General features: G+C 45.4%; 1 protein-coding gene across 1 annotated transcript in view; it reads right to left on the bottom strand.

Moving 5' to 3' along the window:
• Window positions 1–18,323, bottom strand: part of RBM44 (RNA binding motif protein 44) — a 76,822-nt gene extending 58,499 nt beyond the window's left edge. The window contains exons 1-2 of the mRNA XM_075829623.1: window positions 18,205–18,323; window positions 8,761–8,907 (exon numbers count right to left, since the gene is read on the bottom strand). Coding sequence (XP_075685738.1) covers window positions 8,761–8,902 — 142 coding nt within the window. The 5' untranslated portion in view covers window positions 8,903–8,907; window positions 18,205–18,323. The remainder of the gene's footprint in view (window positions 1–8,760; window positions 8,908–18,204) is intronic.
• Between the last annotated feature and the right edge of the window lie 290 nt (window positions 18,324–18,613).

Below are 18,613 nucleotides of genomic sequence, written 5' to 3'. Positions count from 1 at the left end.
ACCCCTGTGAACAGTGATAAGAGGGAAAGGATGGCGGATGGAGGGAAGGAGCAGGCTGGCCGTTCTGGATCCAGATTTGAACCGCTGCGAGCGCAAATGGAGGCAGAGGAGGAAGAGAATGGGGAGACTGTTGCAGATGACTTAGGAGGAGGATTGGATCGAGGTGTACAGACCCTGGACAAACCGGGCCCAACGCTGGCAGATGTTTTTTCGGCGGTAAGCCTGAGCAATAGCACGCTAGCTAAACTTACCTGCCAGGTGGGGGCAATTAAGGAAGATTTGTCCATAATACGGCATGATCTTCAAAAAGTGTCGGAACGCACGACAGCGGTGGAGGGTCGAGTCAGCGAAATAGAAGACAGTATGCTGCCTATGAGAAGAGACGTGAATGCTGTGGCGGTGGATGTTACGTATCTTTTAGCAAAAACCGATGACCTGGAGAACCGCTTGCGTCGAAATAACGTCAGGATGGTGGGCATCCCTGAAAAAGTTGAGGGGTCCAATCCAGATGCTTTCTTCGAAAAATGGCTACTGGAGGTTTTTGGCAAGGAATCGCTGACCCCACTGTTTGCGGTGGAAAGAGCTCATAGAGTGCCCACACGACCGGGCCCACCTGGGAGGCCACCGAGACCGGTGCTAGTGAAATTGCTTCATTATAAGGACAGAGATCTGATTCTTCGACAGGCCCGAGAAAGGCAAGATATAAGAGTGAACGGGGTGAAAGTGTCGTTCTATCCAGATTTCTCTGCGGAGATACAGAAACGGAGGATGCAATTTCTGGACATTAAAAGACGACTGAGGAATCTTCGAGTTCAGTACTCCATGTTGTATCCGGCTAAGCTCCGAGTGGCGGCATTAGGATCCGTACAGTTCTTTGAAAATCCGAAAGATGCGTTACGGTGGTTGGATAGTCACGAGGCTCGACTACGACATGATCCGGAGGAAGCGGCGGCGTGATCAACAAATGGATGGGTGAAGTCGGGACTCTGCTATGGTGGAAGGAAGAGGACTTGCGCAAGAATATAAGGCATTATTTTCTGCATTTATATGTTGATTTTTGTTAAGATGATGTCTATATCTCATTGTTGGCGGGAGGAGAGGAAAGATGCTGTCAGTCTAAAGGCAGAATTGAATGTAGGAGTCATAAAAATGTTACTTGTTTATTGAGGAGAAGGTGGCGGGAGGTTCTTGGTTTTGGAGGTTAAATTGTGGAAACAGATGGATTTCTACAATGTGAAAGGGAAGCTGTATGGTCATAGTGGTGAAGTTTTCTTCACCAGCCCAGGCCCTCTGAGGAGGGTAGGTTTATGGAAAGTTGAGTGGGAGGGGGTGGGGGGAGGGGGGATGTTTGGGAGGGAAAGGGAGTTTGAAACGCAGTACGCTCTGATTGTCATTGGGAGTAATGGAAATAGCCACTGTCAAATGCAAAAAAGATTCAGATGGGGGGTAGGGTAAATCTTCTGTCCTGGAATGTGAGAGGTATGGGGGAGGTAACAAAAAGGCGAGCTATCTTTGAATACCTGAAAGGACAGTCTGCTGGAGTGATGGGTTTGCAGGAAACTCATCTTACTATTGACACGGTGCAGCAAGCGCATAGGGTTTGGATTCGACATAGTTTTCACTCCTTTCATTCTACATACTCAAGGGGGGTTAGCCTCCTGGTTCATAGGGATGTGCCTTTTAGCTGTATAGATTCCTTTAAAGATAGGGCAGGTAGATATGTTGGGGTGCACTGTAAATTGTTTAACTGGGAATGTATAATTGTGGTGTTATATGTGCCTCCCCCGTACTCTGTGGGTCCGATGAGAGAGGTGCTGGAGAAACTGGCTGGGTGGCCTATGATACCGACTATATTGATGGGAGACTTCAACAACATAATGAATAAAGGGTGGGATAAATTTCCAAAAGGAGGAGGGGTGGGAGATATTGGCCTGACGAGATTCGGAAAGTACATGATGGAGGCTGGGTTTACAGATATTTGGCGGGCAAAATGGCCCTCTACTACGCAGTATTCGTGTGTATCATCTACATATGGATCATTATCACGAATAGACCTAATGTTTAATAATGGAATGGGGATGGAATGTGTGGAAGGGGTGGAATACTTACCACGGGCACTGTCTGATCACTCCCCAATGTTACTTAAGCTCCGAACAAGCTCAGAGATGGGGGGGTTGAGAATGCACTGGAGGTTAAATCCGTTCTGGATACGGTTAGTGGGAGAGGAGATAATAAATATGAGTCTGCAAGAATACTTTGAATTTAATAAAGGTACGGTCCCTATGGATATTTTATGGGATGCTATGAAGGCGACTATAAGGGGAGTGTATATACGGGAGATCTCGCTCATTAAAACTAAGTCGCGACAAATGGGTCAACATTTGACAGATAGGGTCACAGTAACAGAGGAGAGGCACGTTACTAATAACACTGCGGAAACACTAGCCCAATGGAAGGTTGCTCAGAAATTGCTTAGGGAACATCAGCTGGAGCAAGCGGCTAATAAAAGACTATTCTTACAACAAAAATACTATGAGGAGGGTGAAATGGCGGGCAGACTGTTAGCAAATATGGCACGGCCGATGCGGGAAAGTGCGTTTATTCATCAGCTGCAGACAGTGCATGGGACTCTGGTTGGAGAAACAGGGGATATATTAGAGGTGTTAACATCATTTTACAAGGAACTGTATTGTACTAAGGTGGACTACTCGGAGGATCTGCTGTCAGAATATCTGGCAGAAATGACATGGGTTACCCTGGGGGAGGAGGAGAGAGAGGGATTGGAAGAGCCAATTACGCTAGAGGAAATACAGGAAGCGTTAAGTTCTATGGCAAACGAAAAGGCTCCAGGGATAGATGGTATACCCACTGAATTGTATAAAGCATATGGGGAGACGGTTCTGCCGGAGTTATTGGAAGTGTTCCAGGATAGTTTCACCAGGGGGCGTTTACCGCAGACAATGTATGAAGCTGTTATAGTCGTAATCCCCAAGGAAGGGAAAGATCGGAAACAACCTGACTCATACAGACCGATATCTCTATTAACCACGGACATTAAAATTTTAGCGAAAGTACTGGCTAATAGGCTGTCGCGAGTAGTGACTAAAATTGTGGGGACAGATCAGTCGGGATTCATGCCATCGCGCTCTACGGCAGTTAATCTACGTAGACTTTTCCTGAATTTGCAGACAGATGCTCCGGATGCACGGTGTAGAGCAGTGCTGTCTTTAGATGCCGCCAAGGCGTTTGATAGTGTGGAGTGGGGGTATCTGTGGGCTGTCTTGGAACGGATTGGCTTTGGAAAGAAATTTATAAAATGGATACAATTATTATATAAGGAGCCGGTAGCTAGGATAAGAGCAAATGGAAGGATGTCAGATTCCTTCAGACTGGAGAGGGGGACGCGACAGGGATGCCCACTTTCGCCACTACTATTTGCGTTGGCAATTGAACCCCTAGCCAATATGGTAAGACAGCATCCAGGGATAGAAGGGTTTCGGTGTGGGGAGCTGGAGGAGCGCATAGCATTATATGCGGACGATATCTTGATGTTCTTGGGGGAAATAAATTACTCATTGCCAGTAATAATGAATGTATTGGAGCGCTTTGGTAGATTTTCAGGACTAAAAATTAATTGGAATAAGTCGGTGTTGTTGCCACTCCAGCCAGTAGATACGCCGTTGGTGATTGGAGGAGTTGAGGTACCGTGCGTACAGAAATTTAAGTATCTGGGAATCATGATATCGGCGAGGGTGCAGGACTTTATTTAACTAAATGTGATACCATTGTTGAACAAACTCACGGATAAGACCAAAATATGGCTCGGGCTACCACTGTCAGCACTGGGTCGAGCAAATCTCATCAAAATGATTCTGATGCCCCAGATTCTTTATGTGGTGCACAATGCCCCAGTGTGGTTGCCTAAATACTGGTTCAGAAGAATCCACAACTTGTTTAGGGACTTGGTGTGGAAAAGGGGGATCCCCAGGATAAAACTGGATAAACTACAACTACCAGTGGAACAGGGAGGGTTAGCTATTCCGAATGCATGGATATATTATCTAGCGGCCCAATTACAACACTTTAAGGGCTGGAAGAATAGGGAGGAGTGGGATTCTAGTGGGAAACTGGTGTATTATATGGGTCAGAGAACGGATGTATTAGAGGCCATGGAATCTCAGAAATTAAGGAGGGAGGCAAGAGGAAAGCCGACTTTACTATTAATACATAGAGTTTGGTGGGAAAGTAAGAAATTATTGGGGGCCACGGGATGCTCCAACTATATGCCTTTATGGGGCAATCCATACCTATGGGAATTTAATATGCTGGAAGGATTTCAAGACTGGGAACAGGCGGGGATTAGATATGTGTACCAGCTGTATGAGGGAGGTGTTCTTAAGCCCTTTGCTCGAATACAGGAGGAGTTTGGACTCCCACACCGACTGTTCTACCAATATCTTCAATTAAGGCATGCGGCGCAGGCTCAAGAGAGACTGGTGGATTTGAGCTGTTCCACCATGGGAGGGATGGAGCGGGTACTAGGGGCAAAAGACACTAAAGGGATTATCTCGGTGCTATATAATACGCTACTCTCTAGATTTCTGGGAGATCCGCTGGTGGAGATCAGACGTAAATGGGAAGAGGATGTAGGACCCATAGGGGATGAAGACTGGGAGGAGATACTGGGATCATCTAAAAAACTCTCTATTAGTGTAACGCACAGGAGGTCACAACTTTTTCTATTACACAGGGTGTATAGGACGCCTAAGGTGCTATGGCAAATGCGCATTAGATCAACTAAGGAATGTCCCAGGTGTATGTTTGATGGGGCGGACATAAAGCATATGTTTTGGAGCTGCCCGCTGCTAGAAGGCTATTGGAAGGAAGTTAAAAGTGTGGTGTCTAAAGAATATGGGAGAGATTTCCCAATAGAACCTAAAATATTCTTACTGGGCTGCATTGGGGAGGAAGGAGGGGATGGAATGGAGCTAATGTCTATTAAAAAGATTTTGTATCATGCTAGGAAACTAATCGCAAAATATTGGCTGCAGGCGGATCCCCCGGAGGTAGCTGAACTGGTTGGGTATGTTAACCACACGGTATCACTGGAACAGCGGATATATCTGAAAAGAGGGACAATTCAGAAATACGAGAAACAATGGGGTAAATGGGCACAAGCCTATGGCAATGCGGATCACTAGATAAGATTTGGAGGAGGGATGGCACATATACATGATTAAGGTCTGGTGAAATATCGGTTTACTATGAAAGAGACACGGAGGAGGAGTGGTGGAAAAATCAGGGAAGAGAGGGAGTACTGCAAGGGAGGGGGGTAGTTCAGTTGGAGGGAGAAATAGGTGATGGTATAACCAAAGATGTTGTATGCATGCCATAAAGTACTTGAAGAAATTTTGCACTACTTAAGTGATGTTATGTTAATTTTATATGTTTTCTGTAAAGTACTGTAAGAAATGTAAAGGCTGTATAACTGATGTTGTATTATCAATAAAACTTGTTTGATTAAAAAAAAAAAAAAGTATCTTTACAGTGAATAGACATAATCTCCAGCCAGGATGAGATGTCTATACACACTCCCGACACTTCGGGGAAACACAGGCCTCAGAAGCACCTAGAGGATTTTGGAGGCCTTCTTTTTATTAGAGTATATATTAGGCACCAGGTCAGGTTTAAAGAGGTCTTGTGATGTAAAAAGAAAAAAGGAACCACCAAAAAAAATCCAATTTCAGAAACTACACCCCACAAGCAATTCATCTAGGGGTGTAGTGAGCATTTTGACCCCACAGGTGTTTCATATAGTTTATTAGAATTGTGATGTAAAAATTATAAAATTATTCAAATAAGATGTAGTTTTTGCGAAAAAAAAAACAAAACAAAAAAACAAACAAAATCTACAAGGAATAAAGAAAAAGCCCACAAACATTTGTAAAACAACTTCTCTGGAGTACGTCAATACCCCATATGTGGTCATAAACATCTGTTTGGGCACATGGCAGGGCTCAGAAGAGAAGGAGCGCCATTTGGCTTTTAAAGTGCAGATTTTGCTGAATTGGTTTCTGGTAGCGATGTCGCATTTGCAAAGCCCCTGTGGGACCAAAACAGTGGAAAACCCCCATAAGTGACCCCATTTTGGAAACTACACCACTCAAGGTATTCACCTAGGGGAGTAGTGAGCATGTTAACCCCACAGGCGGTTTCCAGAAATTAGTGTGCCCTCGATATTGCAGAGTGAAAAGGTTTTTGTTTTTTTCCATAGGAAAACCTACACGTGGCCCTAATCTTTTGCCTGAACATTCGACCAGGTTCAGAAGTGAAAGAGTACCATGCGAAATTGAGGCATAATTTGGTGACTTACAAAGTATTGGTTCACAATTGCAGAGGCTCTGATGTGAAATATTAAAAAGAAACCCCTGAGAAGTGACCTCATTTTAGAAACTACACCCCTCAAGGCATTTATTAAGAAGTGTAGTGAGCATTTTCACTCCATAGGTCTTTTCCATAAATTAATGCGCTGCGGATGGTGCAAAGTAAAAATTTAAGTTTTTCCCAAGATATGCCATTTCAGTGGCAAATTTATAGTTCCCAGCTTGTGCCACTGAACACACCCCCCAAAAAATTGTTTGAAGGGTTCTCCCGGGTATGGCGATGGCATATATGTGGAAGTAAACTGCTGTTTGGGCACGCTGTAGGGCTCAGAAGGGAGGGAGCACCATTTGGCTTTTGGAGCGTGGATTTTGCTTGGTAGTAGTTTGTTTGGAGTTTTACTGGTATTTCAGTTCATAATGTGGGGGTGCATGCAAGTGGTATAATAATTGGGTAAAATAATCCAGATGTGTGTTATGCTGTGAAGCAATCCTTTCTGCACAGGCCTACGTCGCACTGATAGACGGTGTCATTTCTTATCCACCTTTTGGTCCACACTCCACGCCTTTTCAGTTTGGGGAATTTTGTTGGGAAAGTGTTGTCCTGGTATGATACGTGCACCCTCTCTTCCAGCAGACATGTTTGGGCCCTCCCCTTCCTGGTTCCCTAATTTTAGGGCTTCGATAAAACAATTTTTTTTTTCCTGACTTATTGGAGCCTTAACTACATTTATTTTTTCATAGACGTAGTGATATGAGGGCTGTTTTTTGTGGGATGAACTGTAGTTATTATTGGTACAATTTTTGGGTACATGTGACTTTTTGATCACTTTTTATCATATTTTTTTAGTAGGCCAGGTGACCAAAATACAGCAATTCTGCCATAGATTTTTTTTTTTATATACAGTGTTCACCATGTGTTATAAATTACACGTTAACTTTATTCTGAGGGTCAGTATGATTTTGACGATACAAAATTTATAGCACTCTGCTATGTTTGACAACCTTTTGCGCAATAAAACTACTTTTGTAAAAAGAATGTATTTCCTCTGTCTCCATGTTGTGAGAACCATTACTTTTTTATTTTTTAGTCAATGGAGAAGTATGAGGGCTTGATTTTAGCGAGACGAGCTATAGCTTTTATAGGTACCATTTTTGGATACATGCGACTCTTTGATCACTGTTTATTCCAATTTTTGTAGGGCAAAGTGACCAAAAACACAGAAATTCTGGCATTTTTCTAAGGTTTTTTTTTACGCCGTTCACCACGTGGAATAAATAACAATATTTTTATAGTTCAGGCCGTTACGGTCGCGGTGATACGAAAATGTATGGTTTATTAAATTTTTTCAATAATAAAAGAACTTGATGAAGGGAAAAAGGGCGGTTGTGTTTTATTTTATTACTTGAAACTTTTATTATAATTTTTTCACACTTTATTTTAGTCCCACTAGGGAACTTGAAGGTCCAACTGTCTGATTTATTTTCTAATACAATGCCATTGTCATTCACTGCCAGCAAGCAGATTAGGCTTCGCTTCTGGGCGGGGCCTAATTGGCCTCCGTAACGGCAGAGCAGGAGCCCATTGTTAGGCCCCGTTGCCATAGCAGCAGTTGGTAGCCCTGCAATCGCATGCAGGGCTATTGATTTGCTACCAACCGCGAATATGCAGCGATCGCTGCATCTAAAGGGTTAATCGCAGGGACCGCAGCTAGCTCCGATCCCTGCCGTTACAGAAGGGCATCAGTTGTAATATATAGCAGACATCCACCGCAGAGGACGCCGGCTCAGCTCCCGGGCGGGGCCTGAAAGGCTTCCGTACTAGGCGGACCGGGAGGCCATTGCAGCCACCGACACTCCGGCAATTTCGTTGCTGGGGTGGCGATGAGCTGCAAACACCTTAAATGCAGCGATCGCTTTTGACCGCTGAATTTAAGGGGTTCATGGCAGGGATCGGAGCTAACTTTGGTCCCCGTCATTACAGCAGGGTGTCAGCTGTAACATACAGCTGACAAGCGAGGATGGTGGCACCGACTCCGCTTCTGAGCCAGTGTCCACCATTTGTCATATGGATACGGCAGATTGCGGGAAGCAGTGGCTTTCCATGACTGCCCACTGGACTCCTAAGCTCAAATGTGCATGATCATCCAGATGCGCCAATATGTCCACAAACAGAAATTAGGACATAATGGTACGTCAATAAACGGAAATAGGTAGAGTGTTCTGAAGGTAAGCTGGCTGTTAATAGAAAATCATTCAGCAAAAAGGTCTAATCTAGTTTAGCTTTGTTGTGTTGATAAGTATCTTGAGGTAAAATAGGTTTTTCGATGTTAAAATGTGCAAAATTATTCTGGAGAAGGCAGACAAGGAATCCACTCACCTGAATAGTTACAAAAGGATTTTTGTAGATCATTAAACTCCGTTATATCTGCATTCTGGTAGGGAAGGACTGGGAAAGTCACAGAATACCCAACTGTGGTATGCGCAAGAGGCACAGGCATATAATTCCCGCAGTGTAGCATATCTCCTGCATTACAGTGAAGAGTAGGAGTCCATGAGGAACCTGGAGTGGATTTCTAAAACTCACTATAGTAAGTAGAGCATGTCATTAGAATTTGTGTGAGGGGAAACAACACACACACACACACACACACACACGCACGCACACACACACACGCTCCTGTGTATCAATCAAAGTTAGAGAAGATAACAGACATCTTTGTTATACAGAAACATATAAAGCATTGAGACGGAGTGAATACATTACAGCAAACATCAAAAAGAACGTCCAGTCTAATCATTGTATATGGCCTCGTGTTGTACTGAGCCGTAATAGGGTTCCTATCCAGGTGCAACGGGCCTTATTGCACCAAAGCCACCATGGAAAGATAAGTGTGTCATGTTCTATTGCATGCCGTATTATGTAAGTATTCTCCCCAAGAAGACTGACTCATGTACAGCAGCACATGGTCTCTGTGGCTTCATAGTGCTCGGAGTGTCAACGTACAGCCTCGTGCACACGGTCTGCCATGTGCATAAGGGGTAATGAGTAGTGCGAAATTCCCATATTCGTTTCAATTTCATCAAATTTTAAAAATCTCTCGTTGACGGCACTGAACGAGCACATTCTTATCTACATTTAAAAAGCGAAACATTTTTGACAATTTGTTACAATGTTTTAGCCCAGTGGTTCCCCAACTTCTTCAGACCAGGGAACTCTAAACTAGCTAGAGAACCCTAACCCATTCTCCATACAGGCGGCATCACCAGATGGTCATGTCATCTATAGTAGTCACCTATGTCGGTTGCAATTGGCTAAAGTGGCCATGTGACCTGTCTTCAGCACAAACGGCACCAAATATCATGAACAGGTCAAAAGTTTTTACAGAGATGCACTGCCCCTTTGTATAGGCAACCACAAAACTCCCCTCAACCCAATACCTGGTAGCGCACATGACCCCTTTATCAAAACCCAAAATGTACGTAGACCCCAATCAACGTCAGCACTGACCTGCACATGCTGGAAGAGAGGATGTGTTCACATACAGCTACTGCAGCAGGAAGAAACCAACGGGACAAGCCAATCAGAAAACAGACTGCTCTCCCCAGCTCCCCACTAGTATCTGATGACCTTGCAGCCTTATTTGTACTGGCATGCACAGTGCGAATCGACTACCAATACAAAGAAACAATCATCGGAACCCCGGAGACTCGCCACAAAACCAAACAGTGGTGTAGGCAGTTCTCTGTGAGCAAAACAAAGAAGCTGCACAAAACTCAATCCTGAAGCGGATTGCTCTTACCCAGGCAGATACATTGTAACAAAATCTTAGTTGCGTTTGGAGCAATGTTTGGATGTTTTTTTAGCCTTTTATGGCTGGATTCACACGAGCATGTTCGGTCCGTAATGGACGGAACGTATTTCGGCCGCTAATCCCAGACCGGACATACTGCAGGGAGCCGGGCTCCTAGCATCATAGTTATGTACGATCCATGATCCACAGCACAGTGTGATTGTGCAGTGAAAGAAGCTGGGCTGGAACAATGAGAAGTGTAGAACACTGATTAGTCACTGATTGGTCAGCCTCATACACTCCTCTGTACAACACCCAGTTGGTAAAAAGTAAAAACACGCCCAGTTGTCCATTGAGAAACTCATTAGCATAAATCTAAACTAGCTCATAACTTGCTAAAAAAATGATCGTTTTTCAAAATAAAAACCACTGTTGTTATCTACATTACAGCGCCAATCACATTATGTAGGCGATAGGGCACTTATAATCTGGTGACAGAGCCTCTTTTAGGGGGGATTCACACGAGCGTGTATTCGGTCCGTGCGGGCCGCGTGGTTTTCACGCGGCACGCATGGACCAATACAAGTCTATGGGGCAGTACAGACAGTCCGTGCTTTTTGCGCAGCGTTTGTCTGCTGCGCAAAAAGCGCGACAGGTTCAATAACTCTGCGTATTTCGCGCATCACGCACCCATTGAAGTCAATGGGTGCGTGAAAACCACGCAGGTCGCACGGAAGCACTTCCGTGCGAACCGACTGAAACAGCGCACCAGCTGTCAAAAGGATGAATGTAAACAGAAAAGCACCAAGTGCTTTTCTGTTTCCGAACATCCAAACGGAGTGTCTTTGCGATGAGCGAAGCCGGACAAGCGAACCGAGCTTCACCGGGTTCGGCCAAACTCGTTTTGGCCGTACCCGGCAAAAAAATTATCGGTACGCGACGTCAGGAGAGTCACTGTCCATGGTGCTGAAAGAGTTAAACTGTTTCAGCACCATGGACAGTGACTTCCGATCCCAATATACATGAACCTGTAGAAAAAGAAACGAAGTTCTGACTTACCGATAACTCCCGGCATCTTCCTCCAGTCTGACCTCCCGGGATGACAATTCAGTCCAAGTGACAGCTCCAGCCAATCACAGGCTGCAGCGGTCACATGGACTGGCGCGTCATCCAGGGAGGTGGGGCCCGATGTCGAGAGGCGCGTCACCAAGGACGCGTCACCAAGGCAACGGCCGGGAAGTTCTCGGTAAGTACGAACTTTTTCTTTTTTTTTCAACAGGTTTTTCGATATTGTGTTCGGCATTCACTGTCGAGGGTGCTGAAAGAGTTAGCTCTTTCAGCACCTTGGACAGTGACGGGCGTCGACTAGCCTCATCTCTATGATGGCGGCTGCGCGAAAATCACGCAGCCGCGCATCAGACACGGATGACACACGCAGCTGTCAAATGGTTTTTGCGCGCGCAAAAACGCAACGTCCGTCTGTATCTCCCCTAAGGCCTTATTCACACGACCGTGTATTACGCGCATGAAAATCACGCGCGTCACACGGACCTATGTTAGTAAATGGGGCTGTACAGACAGTCCGTGATTTTCACGCAGCGTATGTCCGCTGCGTAAATCTCACGACATGTCCGATACTTGGCAGTTTTTCGCGCATCATGCACCCATTGAAGTCAATGGGTGCGTGAAAATCGTGCAGGGCACACGGAAGAACTTCCGTGTGAGGCGCGTGATTCGCGCTACAGTAGTTAAATAAATGAAGGAAAAAATAAAAGCCCTTCCTTCATTTCTTTTTCTAAACTTCAAAACCGCGTCATGTGAATAAGGCCGAACGCTGTACAAACCACAGCAAAACTCAACTTGCAAAAACCCAGCATGTCGTAAAGAACCCACAGCATGAATGGACATGCTGTGGACTTGAAAGACGTCCCGCAAAACACTTTCTGCATTTGTTTTCTCGCAGCATGTGGCTGAAATCTCATCCACTTTGCTGCTAGCTACTATAAATGCTGCGGAATTTCAGCACGGATTGCCGTGGCAAAAAAACGCTACTGCATATTCTGCCCGTGGAGACATACCCTAAGGACCAGTTCACACGGAGCTTTTTGACGCGGAAAATGCGTCAAAAAAGGGCGAAAATTAAATCAATGGGAGGCGGAGGCATTTTTCTTTTCCGCGAGCAGAAAAACCGTCTCGCGGGTAAAAGAAGCGACATGCCCTATCTTTGGGCGTTTACGTCTCTAACCTCCCATTGACATCAATAGGAGGCAGAAAAAGCGTATTTTGCCCGCAGCGCTCAATGGCCATGGACAAAAAAAATGCAGCAAACGGCGTGCAGGCAGATCAAAATCTGCCTCAAAAACCCAGACAAAATTTTGAGGCAGAATTTTCTGCCTGCAAAAAAATTCAGTGTGAACATTGCCTGAGGCCTCATGCACACGACCGTAGCCATATGCACGGCTGTTTGTGGTACCGCTGGCCGCGAAGTGTCACCCGCAAATTGCGGGCCGTGCACATGGCCGCGTCCATTATGTTCTATCAGCCTGGACTGCAGAGCACGGCCGTAATAAGACATGTCCGTTCTTTCTGTGGTCCAGGCTCCTGGGCCATGCATGGACCGTGGAAACCACGGTCATGTGCATGGGCCCACAGAAATAAATGGGGCCGCAATTCTCCCCATGATTTTCGGCGGAATTGTGGCCGCAAAAGCATGTTCGTGTGCATGGGGCCTTAGGCTGCATTTAGTGAGTGTCAGGAAAGCTCCTGAGGTACACACTAAACGTGTCCATGGGGCACCATTTGCCTGACAGAGGCCAAAAAGTGGGTCCTTTTTACAGACAAGCTAGTATAATTTTTTTAAATTATAATTTTTTTTAATAATGGAACAAAGCAGTATATTATGCTATTCCACCATAAGGGATCTCGCAAAATAAAACGTATTCCATGCGGTATACAAACTTTTAACATGGGAGCCAAAGTATAACAGATGCCACTATATGGCACCCAGACAAAGAATGGACAGAGGCAGCACTTCCAAAAAGAGCAAGAGCTATTTATTCACCCATGCGACATTTCAGTCCAGACTTTTTTCAAAGTCCAGTTGGACTGAAACGTCGCATGGGTGAATAAATAGCTCTTGCTCTTTTTGGAAGTGCTGCCTCTGTCCATTCTTTGTCTGCTTGATATCCAGGACCGCGGACCAGGTCTTATTGAGGCGTGCACCCACTTGCAGTCCAGTACTATATGGCACCCGTCATAGGGATACGTTAAACGTACACCTCGGGGAACATCCCCAGGGCTGCAGTCCCCGGGAAGTGCATCAGGTAGTGCTCAGACCGGGGATTCCATCCCTGGCGAAGGCTCCCGACATCCCATACGGAGACAGGGACGTCAGGGGCTTTCATCTACTGAGTCCCTGACCAGAGCATCAGAATACTTCGGCCAGTGCTTCTGGGACTGGAGAAGCCCTTGATATCAGGAGATTCTTCATGCCGGAGTGCCTAGCCAGAACGCAGATTCTACAGTCCATGAATCACCGGCCAGAGCGCTTCCGACACCACAGCTGAGGACTCCTGCATCTCAAAGCTACTGACATCACTGTCCATATATGAACAGTGACTTCAGGAGCTTCCCCAGGTACAGCGCTTCAGGTAGCACTCTGCTTGGGGGAGGGAAGGCTTAAAGAGGCTCTGTCATTTGTAGTTATGCAAATGAGGCTTGCAAAAGTCCAAGTGGGTGTGTATTATGTGCGTACATCGGGGCGTTTTTAATACTTTCACTAGCTGGGCGTAAGTCGATCTTACCTGCAAACGCTGATGCTGCTGCAGAATCAACTGTAGCCTCTGGTGCCGATGTGGCCGTCACGATGCAGGACCTGTGAGTGACGTCACAGATCTGCACTGTCAGAAGCTGGGCGTTCTGAAGAGAAGAGGATGTTACTTCTCTTCAGAGCGCCCAGCTAGTGAAAGTATTAAAAACGCCCCGATGTACGCACATAATACACGCCCACTTGGACTTTTACTTTTAAACACACCCACTTGGACTTTTGCAAGCCTCATTTGCATAACTACAAAAATGGTCATAACTTGGCCAAAAATGCTCGTTTTTTAAAAATAAAAACGTTACTGTAATCTACATTGCAGCGCCTATCTGCTGCAATAGCAGATAGGGGTTGCAAAATCTGGTGACAGAGCCTCTTTAAGTTTACGTCCTCCCAACGTATATCACAGAGCGAAGAAAAAAATAAAATAGAAAATAAATAAATAAAACACGGTGTGAATTAATGCAGAACCCCACCAGCAGCAGGGAATTAAAATTTCAAATTATTGCCTTTAGAGCAGGCCTGAACAATTCTTACCCAGGTTTAGAGCCAGCACAATACACCATAGGGCAGGGTCCACACAAGCAATTTGAGGAGCGATGAATAATATATATTATTTTCATAAAAAGCCCTGCAGATAAGAAACGAGTGCGTCACAACAGACCCTCCCCTCACTTCCCCAGTAGTCATAGCAGGCCATCCACAGTAGTCACAGCAGGCCTGTTCTTACACGAAAGTTGCGGTTTTGCTCCCCTCACCCAAGTAGTCAAAATTAAGCTCCCCAACTTCCCCAGTATCCAAAGAAAAGAGGAGATCAGCAGCACATCACAGTCCCAGAGAGCTTTTAAACAGGAAGGAATATTTTCAATCGGTGCAGGCAGTGTCGAGTTGCAGCCAGACAACTCCAAAACAGACACAAAGAGATAGAAAATCCGCAGCACACACGTTATCCAGGTAAAAAAAAAAAAAAGGTGTCTTTATTTCACCAAAATTGTGACGTGTCGACCCCAACCAGGGTCTTTATCAAGCTTGAGAAAGACCCTGATTGGGGTCGAAACAGCGCAATATTGGTGAAATAAAGACCTCTTTTTTTACCTGGATAACGTGTGTGCTGCGGTTTGTCTACCTCTTTGCATATTCCTCAGTACTCACAGTAAACCCATTTGCTCAATAGTCACAGCAACCCTCTCCTACTTGCCCTGTAGTCACATCAACTCCCCTTAACTTGCCCAGTAGTCACCATCCTTCCACTTGTGATCAATGTAGGGCTAATCCCGTTTCCTCAGCAGATAAACAGCAGAAATCCCCATTGCCCACCCCCCCAGTAATTACAGAAAGGCCTCCTCTCAATCATGTACTCACCTCCAACAATGCATCCTCTGCTGGCAGGAAGCTAAACTGCAGCCTGCTGAATATAGCTTCCAGCAGAAGTAAAGGGGGTTTTACACTGGGCGATTATCGGGCAGACGAGCATTCATAGAACGCTCGTTGCCGATAATTGCCCTGTATAAACAGGGCAACGATCAGCAGATAAACGAGCAAACGCTCGATCATCTGCTGGTCGTATCGTTTTAAAAAAGTAAAATATCATTGTCGGCAGCACATCTCCCTGTGTAAACAGGGAGACGCGCTGCCGACATGACAACGTATGGGGACGAGCGATCTGAGTAACTACCCATCGTCCCCATCCATAGCTCCGTTTGACAGGAGCAAATGGGCGCCGATCAACGATGTCTCGTTGATCGGCGCTCGCTGCACCGGCCAATTTTTGGCCGGTGTAAAAGGGCCTTAATGTGACTTGATGATAAAGTAGCACCACAGAAAAAAATGGGGCATAGAATAAGATTAAAAACACAAGAAAGGCCAAACTCACAAATTGGGCAGGTATAAGCCCAGCAGGACGCAGACAGGACAAAACGCTGCTGAAGGAAAGTGCTCAGGTGTGTTCAATAATAATAGGCACTCAAACTAGCCTTGAGGGGAGTGGTGTGTGGGGCATAAATATAAATGTGTAGTGCAAAAAATAAATACGGTGTGTAATACACAAGTGATAATAATGTATACGGAATATAGGGGGCAGTAGTGCATAAGGGTCAGAACTATGTGTTATATATAGGGAGTGAGTGCAATGTGTGAGTAGTGAGGCACAGCAGATACTGCCGAGTTGGCTGTTATTATTGAACACACCTGAGCACTTTCCTTCAGCAGCGTTTTTGTCCTGTCTGCGTCCTGCTGGGCTTATACCTGCCCAATTGGTGAGTTTGGCCTTTCTTGTGTTTTTTAATTCTATTCTATGTCCCATTTTTTTTCTGCGGTGCTGCGAACAAAAAGTTCTAGTTAGGGACTCGCAAGGCACTGGGGACCCTTGGCGTTGGGTTGCGAGCTTTGAGTATTTTGGCCAGAACAACAACTAAACGCCCCATGTATGTGTTTACTATATATACTTTTTTCAGGACGCAGCCAGGTTTATAATGCTGGGAGAGCATGGTGTGCTGGTGTTTGGCATTGCATGCAGGGCAGCCCGCTCTGATAGCATGGGCGTTATTAATAGGCTGCTAATCGAGAATGGACCGGTCTCTGTAATATGCTGCCCAAACATAGGGCTTTAATGTAATTATCGCCTTCTGTGCAAGTCAGAGTAACACACTCCATTGAAAAGGGGAATGGTAACTCCAGTAGTTAATTTATTCATACATTTTCAGGAGAAATAAAGGAATCGCATAACGCAGTTAAAAATAAAAAAATATTTCACGTTGAATACAAGGATTTATTAAAACAGACGTGTGAGAATACCACGTAAAACACGGGCGGCTCGAGCCAGCTAGAGTGGCTGTCCAGGACCCCGATCTAAGACATCCATATGCCCTAAGGCTAGGATCACACACATTGTTTTTAAACTTATTTTACTACCAGGACTTGCAGATTTTGCTGCGGATCCAAAGGTAATGTGCAGCAAAATCCACATCAATTTGGATTTGTTGTGAATTTTGACTTCCCCCATTGAACTTAACGGGGAAAAAATTCACAACAAATCGGCAATAGGAGGATTTAAAAAAACTGCACTGCAGGTCAATATCCTATGAAAGGGCCTGTTCACATCAGCGTTAGTTTCCGCTGAGGGGCTTCTGTCGGAGGTTTCCGTCGGGTTAACCCCTCAGCGTAAAGGCAAACTGAAACCTCAGCTTCCGTTTCCCTCACCATTGAACTCAATGGTGACGGAAACCTAGGTTATGGTTTCCGTCTGTCACCGTTGTGACAGGGTCCCGTTTGTTGCGGACGGAATCAATAGCGCAGTCGACTGTGCTATTGATTCCGTCAAAACGACGGAACCCTGTCACAGCGGTGACAGACGGAAACCATAACCTAGGTTTCCGTCACCATTGAGTTCAATGGTGAGGGAAACGGAAGCTGAGGTTTCAGTTTGCCTTTCCGCTGAGGGGTTAACCCTTACGGAACCCCTCAACGGAAGGGCAACGGTGATGTAAACAGGCCCAAACCTATGTTTAAACCTCATCCAGGTTGCTGCTACTGCAATACGGTGCAGATTTTCCATCCGCAAATCCAGATGGATCTGTTACGGTTTCAAACGTGGCCTAAGGAATTGCTTTGATTTTATTTTTAAGAATTGTTTGTGTTTAGTGCTCCCTTAAAACTGGTACCTGCCGCTTTGCTTATCGCCAGAGTTGGTTTTACATGATGTTATTGCTCCCCCTTTACGTTAACTAACCTGGCATGCTCACACTGGTACACAGCTCGTGCATTATAACCCTCTCTTGTACCAAGTCTTGAACCTCTAGTTTGTTCCCATTCACTGACAGCAAGAAATCGTCACGAATGAGCAGGCAGTATAGGCTGCTCCTGCCAAATGGCTGAACTCGCGTTTCTGTCTCTATCCTATACCTGCTCACTACACTAGTATTAACCGCTCATTATACGCAGGATTACATGTATTTTTATGAGGAGAGAACGGACATGACACGTTTTCGTTCTTCTATACATTCCCTGACACGATTTCTCACTTTCAATATGCGAACGTACGAGAGAATGACCATCTCTTCTAGGTGGCCCAGTGAATCAACATGACTGCCATGTATTCATTTCATACAACAGGTAAAATACAAAACTCAAAGTGCAAGTAAATTCATGAAGACAAAAACCTGATTTTAAGCCGGCGTGCAGACAAGAAAATGACTATAAGGTAAGTGACTACCTCCTCTCCACAGCAGCCGCACCAACGCCTCAGCACCTCTCTTCAATGGCGGCACGACTTGCGCAGAATGGAATTTCGCTATTGGCCCGCCCAAGAGAAGCTGCAGAGACGGTCCTCCAATCAGCGCTGAGGGCAGGCTTCTAAAACCTCTACAACTATTGGCGTAGAGATAAGGCGGTACTGGGTGTTGACGGCAAAGAAGCCGTAAAGTAACGGTCAATGTGGACCCACCAGCAGAACGGCAGGTTTTATAGTGATAGTGATTCTATGGTGTACGTGCAGCCCTTCCAGGCTGTGAAGAGACTGACTGTAGCTACTATTATGGGAGGAAAAAACATGTCTTCCCCCGTGGTTACTATTTCACCTCACATTGCTATAGTTAGGAGAAGCCCTGACACACTGTATAAGT

This window comes from Rhinoderma darwinii, chromosome 6 (genome assembly GCF_050947455.1).
Source record: "Rhinoderma darwinii isolate aRhiDar2 chromosome 6, aRhiDar2.hap1, whole genome shotgun sequence".
Taxonomy (NCBI): domain Eukaryota; kingdom Metazoa; phylum Chordata; class Amphibia; order Anura; family Rhinodermatidae; genus Rhinoderma; species Rhinoderma darwinii.
The sequence above is the reverse complement of the archived record's forward strand: the minus strand, read 5'-3'. Positions and strand labels throughout refer to the sequence as shown.